This window comes from Diuraphis noxia, unplaced genomic scaffold (assembly GCF_037042655.1).
Source record: "Diuraphis noxia isolate RWA-SAM2 unplaced genomic scaffold, SU_Dnox_SAM2 contig0003, whole genome shotgun sequence".
Taxonomy (NCBI): domain Eukaryota; kingdom Metazoa; phylum Arthropoda; class Insecta; order Hemiptera; family Aphididae; genus Diuraphis; species Diuraphis noxia.
In genome coordinates, this window is record NW_028301713.1 from 21,946,505 (window position 1) to 21,962,124 (window position 15,620).

The following is a 15,620-nucleotide window of genomic DNA, read 5'->3' on the forward strand; positions in this document are numbered from 1 at the left end:
TCAGAACGCAGCAGAATATTGATGGTAGACACGATACCATTTATATAAATCGGATTGTGTGTACCTGTGTATATCAGGTTAGGTATACCTGTATAAATTCACTTGTATATTAATATTGTAGTATAGTTGTGTAATACGCGCATGTATAACGGCGGTATGCGGTATGATTGTGATCGATACATTATGCGTGTACGATATTATATTATTATGTTCGCATATCAAAATTGACGTTTGAATAGTGCGGCTGGCATAACATAATATGCGTATGTGGGTTTTTCGTCGCCATTCGCAATGAATTTAACGAAACGCGTAAATAATATAATATTATATAAACTTAGTCGGCGTATATGAGGTATATACTCACACGACGACAACCCAACCTCCGATATATCACACGAGGTGGGTACAGCCATGCCGCGGGCGGAAATCCATTAAAATTTCACGGCAAAAGGGTCTGATAATATGTTTAACACTGAGGTTAGTGGCCCGAAAAATCCCAAAGAATAAATTGCCTTGTATTATACCTATGCGTAAACATGATAAAAAAAAACTATTTCACATAAGTATATTACGCCCTCGACATGTACCTATGTATTATATAGGTTTACACACTACTGCATATATACATCGGTGTATGCTGCGGTTAAATTTAGGTGGGAGGGAGTTAGTGGTAAAAGACTCCCATATACCCTAGTCCTCTTGCGTTTAAGAGCCGTCCTGTGAAACTTACTCCTCAAAGGTACGCCACGCTGAGGCCCTAAAGTCGAATCAAAAAAATTCTCCTCCGTTCAAATAGGTAATAATATTGTTTACCATCCAAATTCTATATAATTTTAGATCTATCATCAGATATCATTTGTTAATCATTGAATTAATTTAGCTTGATGAAAAAATATTGAAAACATCTATCAATCGGGTAAATTCTATTTCATCCACGCATACCTGCAATATACCCAGTTATAATATTTCATGTTCAAACATTTTGAAAAGTATTAGGTGTAACGAAAGTACTTAGAAACATGATATAACTATTGATGTTTCTTACCAACATTGATAATAAATCGAACAATTTAATTGGTTCAGAAAATTTAAATGATCAATCATAGCTTTTCCTTACCTGATGATCATGCATAAAATTAAATATCATATAACTTTATAACAATGGCAGAGGCTTTTGTAATTTTGCGGCACTTTAATTCCCGCGGTGTGCATATTATGGTCACACACATTTATTTCAGTCCTGAATAGTATCTATAAGATAAAAACAGCGGGAAAGTGGATGTCGCTCTGCTGTACAGTAGGTTACAAGTGGGTTACTGTAATGGGCCGATGGAATTAAATTTGAATCCAATGATATTATATCATTGTATACGAAAAACGATTCTGAGCGGAGACGGTTTATCTGTCTAGCCGTCTAGGATATATTATAGATTATTCAAAATTTTCAAATCTTAGATTTAAAGTAAAAATTTTTTATGAATTTCTAGCTTAAAATAATTTGCGAATTTTCGTGATTTTTACGTATGTTGTCAAAATTCAAAATTTGAATGCTTATAAAAAAAAATTGTGCCTGTATATATCTTTTATTTTTCAACTGCTATTGTAAAAATATGTAAGGAGCCTTGTATTTAATTTTCAAATCTTAGATGATTAAAAAAGAAAAACTTTTATGAATTTTCTAGCTTAAAATAATTTGCGAATTTTCGTGATTTTTACGTATGTTGTCAAAATTAAAATTTGATTGCTTGTAAAAAAAAATTATGACTATATATTTCTTTTATTTTTCAACTGTTATTGTAAAAATATTTTCGGAGCCTTGTATTAAATTTTCAAATCTTGGATATAAAAGGAAAAATTTTTATGAATTCTAGCGTAAAATAATTTGAACATTGCCGTAATTTTTACGTATTTAGTCAAAATATGAACTGTAAATGCTTATAAAATAAAATTGTGACTATGAATTTATTTTATTTTTCAACTGCTATTGTAACAATGTGTTAATATGTTAAGCGCCTTGTATTAAATTTTTAAGCTTTTGTGCCTAACAAATAAATTTTTATCGATATTAATTTTTAAAAAACGAATAATGATCGAAAATTGCAAATACCTATGATGTTATGGTATGATGTTCAACCAAAGTGACATTGTTATATTATTTTGTTTTGTTTGTTTGTCCAAGCTGACGCGAATATCACGTGAAATCTAAAAAATTTTAAAACATCAAGGCGTTATGGCAGTGCACGCACGCCACAATATACGAGAATATTATATACAGGGTGATTTTTTTATCGAAGAACACTCATACTCATACACTCATACTTTTTTAAATAATGAGTGTTCTTCGATAAAAAAATCACCCTGTATACAATCGGTACCCATACCCACGAGACACGACACGACGCGACAAACCCGTGATGCATGTCCCCTGCGTAAATTTATTTTCTCCACGACGAGATAGGTCGGATTGAAACTTTATACAATATAATATAATTGCTTCGGAGACGGAAACACTTGGGAAAAATGCATTCCTCTATTGCAACCATTTGCGGTATTATATTATATATCTATGCGCGCTCGGTTGGTGCTCGATCGTCTGCGTATGTATGTATATGGCATATTCAGATACAAAGGTTCGTAGCTACCCAATGTATACACGTGTATACTGTATACATATACATTATACATAATACTTACATGTAATATATTTAACTATATATCGCGCTGCATTCAAAGATATTATGTTAAATCAATTTTGTTATATATTTCTCAAACGGTGAAATTACTGATTTAATAAGAACGTTGAATGTGACGCTGCTTTTATCGTCAAAAAACAAAACTAGTCCCTCTCATATTGCCTGAAGCTGTAGCAACAGACGTTGCAAATGTTACTTTGGCGCATTGTTATATTATATTATGTGTTATAATGTATTCGGTCGTGTAATGTGTACGAAACGCCAAGCATAGCAATTTTTAATTAAATGTTTATTTAGTTGTTAAAAACGTTATATGATGAAAAAAATATATAATTTAATCAAACATATTTTTCGTTTGTTTTACATAATCACTAGTTGTTATTATATTGTACGCTGTAGGTACGTAATATGTATAGCTGTAGTTTTGCAGGTTAAGGGGCAGCAATTAAAAATAAAAACAACCTGAAAATAAAAATTTATAATTTTTTTCTCGCTTTCAAACATTTAACACATCATACATAATATGTACATTGTATAAATTTACAGATCTCGTAAATTACAAACGTGTACCGAGTACCTATACGAGGCACCAACCAACATTTTTAAATATGAACCAAAAATAATTCAAGCTTGAGGGTGTTGGTTTCATGTTCTCTCTTTTTATATCACTTGATAAATAGAAATAAAATAATGTGGCCGGGCAAAATACAGCAATAGAGTTGACGAATTCGTCTAATTGTGAAATGCGAAAATTCTGTATTTTCAATTTAATCTGTATAAGCCTGATTTCGTTAAACTTTAACTGCAGAGTAATAAAAGAATGATTAACTGAAAGTATTCAAATCACACGGAGAGTATTTACATAATACCTACAAAACAGTTTAGAATTATACGCATTTTCTTCACGAGGATCTCTTGTCTTTTCCCACAAAAATGGGCATTTGAGTGTCTTGTCACTTCATAATGTTGGACTGTTGGAGAAATGTACTGAACTATATTTAATATAAAGTATTTCGGGCATGACAGACGGTGGATTGGCAGAACATGATATCATTGTAGTAGGCCTAAGGTATTTGGTTTTTGGTACTATGAGCGAAATTTTGAAGATCTTGCAACCCAATAAAATATACGCTTACATTATTATCATGCAGTTAAGGATGTTGTGAAGTTAGCCCCCCCCCTCCAGTGTATAACACTTTTTCAAAAATGGTTGTAACTTTGTTTTTTCAATTTGTAACCATTTGTAACCAACTTTTTAGAATTTGTAACTTAATATCAGTTAAGGCAATCCGGCGTAGTGTAGCTTAATTGCATACACATGTCGCCGTGTTATTATTTTCATCACAACGTCTATATAGATCCATAGACCTGTATTAAACAATTACAACTCTGTATAGGTACAATTACAACTCTGTATAGGTAATATAACTATAACCTATAGGTCATCCCATATTTCAGAAATTTATTGAATAAAATATGCGAATAGGACATTATTAATGAATTGTTATGAATATTCACAGAATATCTATATTACCTAACTACCACTAAACAAGTTAGTATATTGACCATATATAATATTTGCAAGATATATGTATTACGAACTAACTTTTTTATCTGATATAATTTTATACCAGAATATAAATATCTATAATTTATATCAATCAGATGTATAATGATACATTATCTTATTTTTTTTACAATAAACTATAATATTTAAATTGAAATATCTTATTTATATCAACGACATCAATATAATATTAAACATATAGGTAGTGTTTGGAAAGTACACGCTCTTGAACATGCGTTCATAACATTCAAATTCTTATTTAGTGAACGGCAACGTCAACGTCACTCATATCTTATAAATAGAGTGTGAAAGTAAACGAAATTCATATTTTTAGAGAACTTGCAGAATATTTTACGTGCTACTTAGATTAAATTATTTTTGTTAGTGATTCGTATATTAGTATTTAGGTATTTATTATAACTACATTACAATTTAAAATTTAAAGTTAAAAACAATCTATAACATTATACTAGTAGTAATTCATTTTTAAATAAATAGTTTAATGTCGTTTCTTCGTTAAAATAATGAATGTGAGCATTAACGAAATCAATTTTTAAGCGAACTTTCTAAACAGGTTTTAAAGATATATTCATTTGAGCAGACTATATAATCGTAGATGCAACACAGACAATCCTAAAAATCTAGTTTAAACTGATAATAATATCACAGTTAAACTATACAATACGAGAATATGAGAACAATATATAATAACAATAATAAATTACAATTACAAACCTATCAGGTTATTATATTATCTTACATATGGGATGGGACTACGGATTAATATAAAATGGACTGGACTACTGGAAACAAACAGGTAGTCCTGTAATTTGTCTTTCGTTTCCAGTCCATTCTATCTTAGTCTGTGGGGGAGACGGGTGATAAGTATCGGCATTGATAATTGCTATATCTATTATAATGGTGGTAATAACTGCGGTATTGGTGACAGAGTAAGATCACTCGGATCGAAATAATATAATAGTTATATACAAATTTACCTGATTACAATAATTATCAATATTGTGTCACTCTGTCGTGGACTGATGGAATTTGGTGCCAACGTTTCTTATGTTTATAAAACAATATCAGTTCGAAATTACTCTAAATTTATGTTTTCAGAAAATAGAAAAATATTTCGTTAAGTTAATGTTGATTTTCTACAATCTGATTAAAAAATATATATACTCATATCTATTATATGTATATCTATACAAATATCGGACAATCAATATTATTTTACTCTTAAGTCTCAATACTAATAAATATATCAGATAATTAATTTCCTGGAGAGTGATTGATATTTGGTTACTTATGTCTAATATTATTTTAGTATTTTAGTATATATGTATTAATGGTGAAATACTATATTTATTAAGCAATTTTAACAATTTTGATCCAAAACTTAAATTTGAATGTCACATTAATAATATTGTGATGGGACACGTAAAATCTTAGGTTTGATTAATTAAAATCGTCTTAAATCCACTAATAAATATACTTTAAAATACAAACATTACTACCTGGAATTGTAAATATTTAGAAGGACCATTCATGTCATAAATCAAAACTGGAAATGATTCATCGTTTATTCTTCCGCTTCCTTTCATTTAAATGTGCCACACATCTATCTAACTTACTCGTATTGCCGCTATGTGGTAATATCAATCTTCGCATGCTCCAATTTTGTCTTTTCTTAATCTTGAAACATTACAGGAAATCTTAGTTCATGTTTAGATGTATAATATTTCATGTATAAACTTATGACTAACTATATGCTTCTTCCATCCTACTACCCGTTACTACCATGCACTGTTTAAAAACTTATTTTATCTTAGCCTTGCAAGTAACTACCAATATAATGCCGTATTACTAATAACTTATTAGTAATAAGTAATATTCGCTATAATATACTTATATAATTATATAAACGGGTTAGAAATATATTTGTTCATGGTTCACCCCATCAAACTTTTATAATGGTTTAGATCTTATTGTACTATACATATTACTCGTAATTTATATTGGCATATAACTATAATAGAAGTATGTAGTTTACTATATATGTTATTTTGCAGTACCAGTACTATTTTACCTCATTATTTTTATTTATATTGACGAATGTTATGATGTGATTGAATCTTTTCACCCATTCAAAGTTAAAACTAATGTTACTTAATCAGTTGCGCACAGAGGTATTTTAAGAACACGTGTAGTTAAAAAAAGTTAGTCATCCACCTACCCAACTTTTTATTTATAAAAAATATTTACGCTTAAAATTCACTGTAGTTCAAGGAAATTAATTACTAAGAATTATGGCATATGTTATAAATGTATAAACTTCCCTATGAAACCTGCAGTAATATACACCCATTCCTCTCGAAATCACATGCAATCGCATTACTTTCTAACCTGCCTGAGCGCCACTGTACTTAATATGTGAACAACATATTATACTATATTGATATAACAAAATTTGAATATAAGTTCATAACACACTGAATCAAAGATAACTGCAGGGAATGATAAAACTAAGTAATTATAAAACAGCCAATGTTTTAGAGGTAGTATAATCTTGTATACAATTTATTGATTAAACTACAATATCTGATATTTAAAATTATTCCTTTACGTAAAAATTATAAGTTATATCCAAACCATTTTTGTTTATAAGATTTTTACTACATTTTATATAGAAAACCGAAATTTGGAGTAGATTTGTATTGTAACCTATCAAAAATAAGTGTTTTGTTTGTACCATTTCAGTTAAAGATTTATGAAAAGTCTTCATCAGGCTCCTATGTCCCATTTATTTTTTAATTATTCAAAAATCATAGTTATATATTTCTAAACTTTTTAAGCATGTTTTCCTACAATTTCCGCACATTAAATCTGGCGGTATGTACACGATATCTACCAAATAATATGTAATTTGTAGGAGATACTTTTTGAAGTCGAATCAACTTTATGAGCTCCGATTTTTGATTGCACGTGCCGATTTCAACTAAATTCATACAAACAACGAACATAATTATTTGATGTTATCGTTGCTTTTGCTGTTTCTGCTGTTGCCTTTGGTGCTTTTGTTTCTGCTGTTGCTGTTGTTGTTGTTTCTGATGTCACTACGATGATGGTAGTGGTAGTTGAGGCGAGATGTTTGACCATCACTCGTGCAGAGTGCTAAGATAGAAATATTGAGATTATATTATACATTATTAAAATAGTCAGACAATTCGTAATGCGATGTACAAACTTACCGAGGGCCTATAACCCAAATACCAAAATAACTTGTACTTATATAGCACCCTAAAATATCAATTAGGCGTTAGTTCCTTTTTTAATAATTAAATAATCGTTTAGATTTCATATTTATCTACTAATGGTGTTTTTTTGAGATTTTTCTCTAGACACTAACATTTTATATCTCAAAAAATAAAATTATTTATGATGTGAATCGTCATTCTAAAATGAAAAAAAAATGAATAATTAAAACTTATTATTTTTACTAACACAATTTTACTACCAAATATCCATGATGGGTTGGATATGTAAAGCATATAGTTGAGCATAATTCGAGGCGTTAGAAACAAAAATAATGAAATAATTGTATCTATTTCAGAGAAATTGAAAACATTACCTACATTTTATGTCAAATACGTGCCAAAAAAATATTTGTTGTAAAACTATATCTTGATTTATTTTTTTAACTTGTTTTTGTACCCGGCTGACCCAACTATTCGTTTAACTATCCATTTGAAAAAGTAGGTACCAACTTATATTTTGATTGAGCACAACGTTTAAAAATTCCACTGACGATTTAAATGTATGCGGTGGCGGACATTTTCTTTTCCGTTATAATATACTGCAGTGTACACCGCATTACCGCACTGAACTCCACGAAACTCGATAATTATTTCGGGCCATGGCATAAAATATATAATAATACAATACACGTAAATAATTTTTTTTTTTTTTATGAATTATCCCGCGACAACTTAGGCCATTGGGAAGGGGGTGGTATACTGGTACTGTAGGTTTATGGAACGGTAAGCTGTGTCACACGTGGGTGAGTTTTGGCAGAATTTTTATTGGGACACCCGTAGGTTTCTGACATGCCCCAGAGTGGGGGATGGCGGCACTTGTTCTCCGGACACCGTGACTTGTCCGGAGAAAAATGTCGCCCGATGGTCGAGGATCGAACCCGGTCCGGCTGAGCCACAGCCGACGCGTTAGACCGCTCGGCTACCTCGTCCCCCTAAATAATTGTTTTTCTTGGTACAATATTTTTTGTTTCTATTGTTTATAAAAGACAACAAAAGAAATTACCGTGTTGGTTATGATCAAAAAATTAAACATAGATATAAACTCTTGATATTTATAAAATAGGTAACATAAATTTAAATATGTACGATGTGATGTGTACCCTAGACTAATTCAATTTAGTAATTCCTGGTATTGATCTGATGAAGAAAAATAATTAGACATTCCAATATTGGTATCCTTTTTTTAAATTGATTTATGCATATTTTTTCACTGCAGTAATAAACATGAACAATAATTACATAAATTAACATATATTTTTTTTAAGATAATAGAAATGTACCATAATAGTCTTTAATATACAACGTAGGCACTTATATAAAAATAATTATCATAAAAAATTTGATTGAAAAAAAAGAAAAATATACTTGTGTGGTCAGAATTATTAAATTGAATTGTTTTCAATAGATTTGTATGGTATATCATAAGCGTGCACAGACATTACTGGCAGGGTAGTCATACATGATACATGGCATTTAACATGAACAAAAAAATTTTGATAGGTAACTTTATTTAACTGCATTTATCATAGTGAAAAATTATTATATAAGTAATAATATAATGTAATATACCTAAATTAGTTAATAAGTAAAAATTACTTAAAAAATAACTTACTTGTACTTGGCGTATAATTTTTGAATCAGATATGGTTTTTTGTTTTTTCATGGTTAATGTCTCAATGAAAAACTTTTTGAGATTAAAATCACAATTCTAAATTAACATAATATAACTAATTTTATCATGGCAGTTACTAACGACCATATATTTTTCCAATATTCTTATTTTTACGTTCGTTTACGCACATTTTGAAATGATCAAACATATTAGGGTGGGGGAGGCTAGTTGTTCAGTTGTTCGCAGAGTAGTCAAGTGCCTACCCTGACTACCCCGTGCGCACGCTTATGTGGTATATCATTTTATCATAAAAATAATGAATCACTAAACATAAATAATTGCGATAACTAATAAGTAAATTAGATTTTTCAAATACAATTATTGTTTCAGAGATGAAAAAACAACAAAGAAATGAACATTTTGAATAGAAATTTTTCTGTAGCAAAAATTGTGCTTACCGGTGCCGTGAGCTTTTAGATTTAAAATCCACTTGAAAATATTTCCACCGCGAAGTTCAAAAACATGTCAGATTATACTTAGTAATGACCAGCAAAAAGTTGAGACAAGCGCTTGATGAAAAAAAATTAACAATTTCAAGATTTTTTCGCATCAACGCATAGATCGCCATTCACATTAAAGTTTAAGTTCTACTTGGAAAGTAAAAATATGCTCCTTCTACATTGTCATTTAAGTAACATTGGTTCCTTATTTTCACTTTAAAATCTTTAAGCCCAACGTTGTGTTCCATGAACAGCGCGCGCGTGAACAAGAACTATTGTTGTCGGCCGAATTTAGCTCGTCACAGTCGATCGGTGTCGAACTGTCGACCGAATAGTCGTTATAAATATGGTTATTGGTTATTACCCGCTGACGTTACATGGTTATTGGTAACCAGTAACCGACTGGACTGTTTAGAAACACGAATTTCTAGGAACGTAACGTATACCATGGGTGGCCAAAACGAGGCTTTTGGCACAAAGTTAAAAGCTTCGTAGAGCAGCTTCTTAAGCTATTTACAGTAAAATTACTAAAACTAATAAAATACAAAAAGCACTTCTTAATAATAACATCTCATTCCTTGATAGTGAAAAAAATAAATGTTTCTTAACTTGTAAAAATCAGAAAGCAAGCAATCCAAGCTTATACATTCATATAGATATATATTATTATATTATGAGTTATGACAAACCGTTTTTTAAGCACTCAAGTACCCGTATAAATATAACTGACAAAATACTGAGATTTATTTTTAATAAATATGTTGACCATTGTGATGTTTAAATCATAAGTCTCTCATGTTAACCTAATACTCTTAAAGTGGCTTAGTCCAATATGGTTGAAAAATTAAACTTGCATATTTTTAACACAATAACTAATAAGTTATTAACCTATTAATTAGGATTATAAGTATGAAATTATTTACTTTTGAAAACCCTAGATGATATTTTAAAGCTATAGTTACATCTATTTTAGAGTAAGGTGTTGTGTTCCATTATTTTGATTCTTTGTTCTAAATTCAGATTGCATGTAAAAAAAACACTTCCTGTAATTCTTAGTGAATAGTTTTTAAAATAAATCACCCTTTGGAACCACATAATTATGATTCTATTCTTACACATCTTTACTTGCCCAAGTTATTAAAATATATTTTTTATAATACCATTGTAACATTACTAAAATAAAAGGGCAAATTATTATTTAATCTTTAATCATGCTTCATAAATTAATGAAATACAACTATAATTTAAACAATTAGGTAGATATTCCAATTATATTTTTTTAGACAATATAGATTTTATTATTAGACTAAACATGTTTTTACTTATATAAACATCAGACAATTCTAAAATTGAATAATTTAATTTATTAAAATTTTAATCTATGGGTTCTGAAATATGATTTAATTAGATGTTATTAATAAAAAAAAATAAAAATGATAAGAAATATATAAAGTATAATTAAATATATTTTTCAATTTGTCTTTCAACAATTATTTCTTATTGCTTTTATCCTTTTCATTTTTTTGGTCTTTATCCTTTGAATCCTTACTGACAAGACCAACAGCTTGGCGTACTGCGTCACTTTGTGAGTCAACTCCAGGTAGATTTTCTAACACACTCTGAATAAATTCAGGATCAATCACTTCCGAATAGTCTTCTTCTACTTCCATAGCTTCCTCTTTGGATTTGGCACCGGATGAAGATGCTTTTTCTTCAGCTGCCGAGTCCTGCATAGACATTTGCATAGCAAATGCTATCTGCTCTTCTTCTGACATATTATTGAAGTCCACTTGAGATGCAGTTGTAGCAGAAGGACCAGAAGCTGAAGCGCCAGATCCCTCCTGGACAACCATTGGCTCATCTTCACCAGTTTCCATTGACATAGCCAAAGCACGCTCCAACATTGCTTCTTCAGTTGGAGCTGTAATAATTGTAAGATAATATTTAAAATACTAAAATGGTGTTTAAATTAATAGAAAAATTATGTCAAGATTTAAGTGAATTTTAACAATAGTTATCGTGAGTTAAAATTACTTCAGTTATGAGTTACTAATAAATTGTTTAGAATACCACTACCACATGTACTATCACTTGTGTCCAGCTTACAAACATACTAAATTTATGTTTAGTGGTTCCAATTTTGGGCAATAACCTTTAATAATATAAAGAATTGACATTTAATCAAACTGAAATGTATGAACATTATCAGTGCTTTCACAAAAGATTTTTTTACAATATATAAGAGTGTTAAATATTTATACTTCAGTAATTTACATATTCATAGCTTGCTTAAAAATTAAAATACTGTAAAAAAAATCTATTTAAAAGCAGATACTGTCTAACTGTATGATTGATGATAAGTCATTTAACTATTATTAGAGCTCACTACACTAAATTGGAACTACTGAACACAAATTTGTGATGTATGTTTTAAGAATGAGACAACGCGTGCAAGTGTGACTTAAAGTAAATATTAATCTTACTATAATATAATTTTGATTACAATTTAATTATATAACACGTCAAGAAAATGTCAACACTTCCTTCCTTACATTGTCTTAATTTTATATATGAGTAACATAGAAAATTTACACATGTATCTTACTATAGTTTATTAATAATTAACATCAGAAAACTGATAAGTAAATAATAATTTTTAAAGAATAATATAAACTTTATTCAAGTAGTTTTATTCCATATGTATTAATATAATTATGTATAAGTGCTGAATAATTGATTTTTTCAAATTCATAAAGGTAATCTGTAGAAAAATAAATATTCTAAAAATAAATCTTTACATCGGCACAATTTATATTATTTTAAACAATTTTTATGATAAATGAATTTTCATAAATATTAACCATAAATAAATCAAAAAAATAATCCAGTTAAATATTTGTTATGGTACATGTATAAGACAAAGAAAATAATAGATGAAATATGACTTTAAAAATGTAATTAATGCTCCAAAAACTTTAAAATGTAGAATTATCTAAATATATGCATAAAAAAGATTTGTAGTTTTAATTACAGTTATATTATAATATAACAAAATATTTAGCATTTACATAAAATTAAATGCAATGAAGAGATTTGAAAAATATGCAAGCATACAAATTAAAATAATAGTGATAACACTTTTTTAAACTATGTATATTTTTCTTGTTTAGTGAGACATATATTATGATGCAAGACATAATTTATAATCTACAAGAAACAAATGAAGTAAAAAAAATTGAACAAAAAATTTAAAAACTAAAAAGAATTATTATCATTTTAGTATTTTTATACTGACTTGTTCTGCCCGGCCTATGAATCTAACACTCAAATTTGTTATCTAGCAGTACATTATAAATGATAATAAATACATTGAAAAAAATGTATTAAAAAATAAATAATAATAAAAATAATATAAATTTGAACAGCCTAATTGTTAACCCGATATATTTATTAATATGGATAGTGGCATGATAATGTATCTGAGAAGCAGGGAAAATAAGATTATTCAATTTCACACATTTGAGCAGGTATATGAGCAAACCATTACCAATATTATTTATTCAGCTTTTATAGTTAAATGTTGCTGTTTATACGTATTTTTACGATTTATTAATAATACCATGACATCTATTATTGTGGTATAAAATTGAAAGTTAAGGACCAAAAAATCATTTTTCGAAAAATTATATAAATAAAAATATTTTTTCCAGTATATTTGCTTACTTTCATTAATAGTTTCTGGACGAGCAGTTGAAGTTTCAGCACCAGCAGATGAACCTTGACCTCGGCGAGCTTCTTGCTCTTGCCTAGCTCTTTGTTCTTCCATAGAAACACGCAATGCCTTAAAAATAAATCACATAGATTATATATATTTTTTCCAAAAGTAAACATATTTAAAAACTAACTAAAGCTAATTCAGGATCTTCATTAGGATCAACTCCAAATTCATATCCTGTTCCGCCAAGACCAGCTCCTCCAGCACCATCTTCTCCTTGAATAACTGGAGATGATACTAATGCTTCAGAAAAATGTGAGCCCGGTGGTACAGCAATAAGATGGCTGCCACCACCATCTTTACCATTTAATGTATTAACAAACGCAGTTAATACATCAGAATTTTCCGCCTACAAAATTAATTATAGCTTAAAATGTTATACAATTCTATTGTTTAATTTAATTTAATTTTACCTCTTCGCCAAAAGAAACAACATCCACATTAACCTTTTCTTTCTTAAGACGCTTAGCTAACTTTATAATTTCTTTTTCATCCAAACCAACCGGACTGCCAATAAATGCGATTATACGCATTTTATGATTTTTTCCTTGACGATGCTTCAAAGCTAACTGTAAAATTTCAAAATATTTAGGTTTTCACATAGAATGTTTTATATATTGATGATTATAGCACATATTGGAATAAAGTAACAATTCTTTATTTTTTTCAAAAAAATTTCTGATTTTTAGTTTAATATACTAATAATTTTACACTTCAAAATTTATTATTTATTATACATGTTATTAAGTATTTTTAGTAGTATAGACCAGAGGTTCCCAAACTTTTCATACTCGTAGCGCCCTTAATAAAATGTACAACCTTTTTTTCATCGTAAAATATATTTGTTTATTTTTAGACCAGATAATATATTTGTCAGCGAGGCACAGCCGCGGCTCCCCTGACAACACACCGCGGCGCACAGTTTGGGGACCTCTGGTATAGACTATAGTAATATTTGTATTCAAATATTAATAATTACTAATTTATGCCTCTGACAATTGAAAATGTATAGTTTCTGTCAAATTTAATTATGTATTAATAAATGTATGATTTATAAACTCTTTTTATTTTATATGCCTGAAGTGAAATTGTAATAATAATAAACTGCTTGAATTGAAAAGTTCAATAAGGCAAAAATGTTACTTATATCTATTTTCTATGTAACAGTATATACTTTATATAATAAGAATTATAAATTACATGAGCGATTCTAATGCCAGTAGGAAAATTGATGACACCATTGGGTTGAACTTGATGCAATTTTGATAGAATCCGACCAACATCGGCTGTTAAAGTAGCCAATACACGAACACTAAAAAAAAAATTAACAACTAAGCATTAATATTCAATGTGTTAATTAAAAATATAGAAAATTCATACTTGGCTAATGTTAAAAGACCAACGTTGTTCTCAGGATTTGCACGCGTCTTAGAAAGACATACTAGGTTAACAGCATCTTGCTGAGCTTGTAGACGGGTAGGTACAAAATCACCATTACGCATGTAGTCGCTGTTATCAACACTAAAAATAAATGCATAACAAGTTAATTTATGGTTATAAAATATTTAAATATAATTTGAAGTACCTACTTATTATTTTAACTAATGAAAGTAATTAATTAATCAAGTACCTAAATTAAAAAGTTTATTTGTATGATGTTTACTTACTGTTTAACTCACAGTATGTAATAAAACAAACAAATAGAATACTTTTTAAACCACATAAAAATGTTTAAAAGAAAATAATATGGATTACTGTTTTGGTAGGTCTGTACTCAAAAATATTGAAATATTGAATCTAACATTATATAATATTTATGTATTTGTATATTTTGCTGTATACATCATGTATATGAACGAAACAAAAATGTGTTTTGTAGTTGTGACATTAACTGTCGGTATAATTACTCGCATACAAAATATAATAGACATGAAAATGAATGAATTTTACCAGAAAACGAATATCATTGTGCCTACTTACCATATCATAGTACTTTCGAGGACCATTATGAATATCTGTTGATTTTAAAGAAACACTAAAATGAAAAACTCTAAACACTACAAGATGAGCAGAGTGAATTTCCTAGTTGGATAGTTTAGATAGTTATGACTTATGATTATTGTTCACAAACAAATTGCTAACTCATCGAAGTG

The 15,620-nt window shown here is 28.9% G+C and overlaps 1 protein-coding gene across 1 annotated transcript; it reads right to left on the reverse strand.

Annotated features, from left to right (window-relative positions):
• Nucleotides 1-10,935: 10,935 nt before the first annotated feature.
• Rpn10 (regulatory particle non-ATPase 10) lies at nt 10,936-15,620 on the reverse strand. The gene is made up of 7 exons (XM_015509049.2): nt 15,448-15,620; nt 14,848-14,988; nt 14,668-14,779; nt 13,881-14,036; nt 13,598-13,816; nt 13,416-13,533; nt 10,936-11,613 (listed from the first exon to the last, which is right to left on the reverse strand). Exons 1-7 carry the CDS (start codon nt 15,471-15,473, stop codon nt 11,183-11,185), a joined length of 1,203 nt encoding a protein of 400 aa, XP_015364535.1. The 5' UTR covers nt 15,474-15,620; the 3' UTR covers nt 10,936-11,182.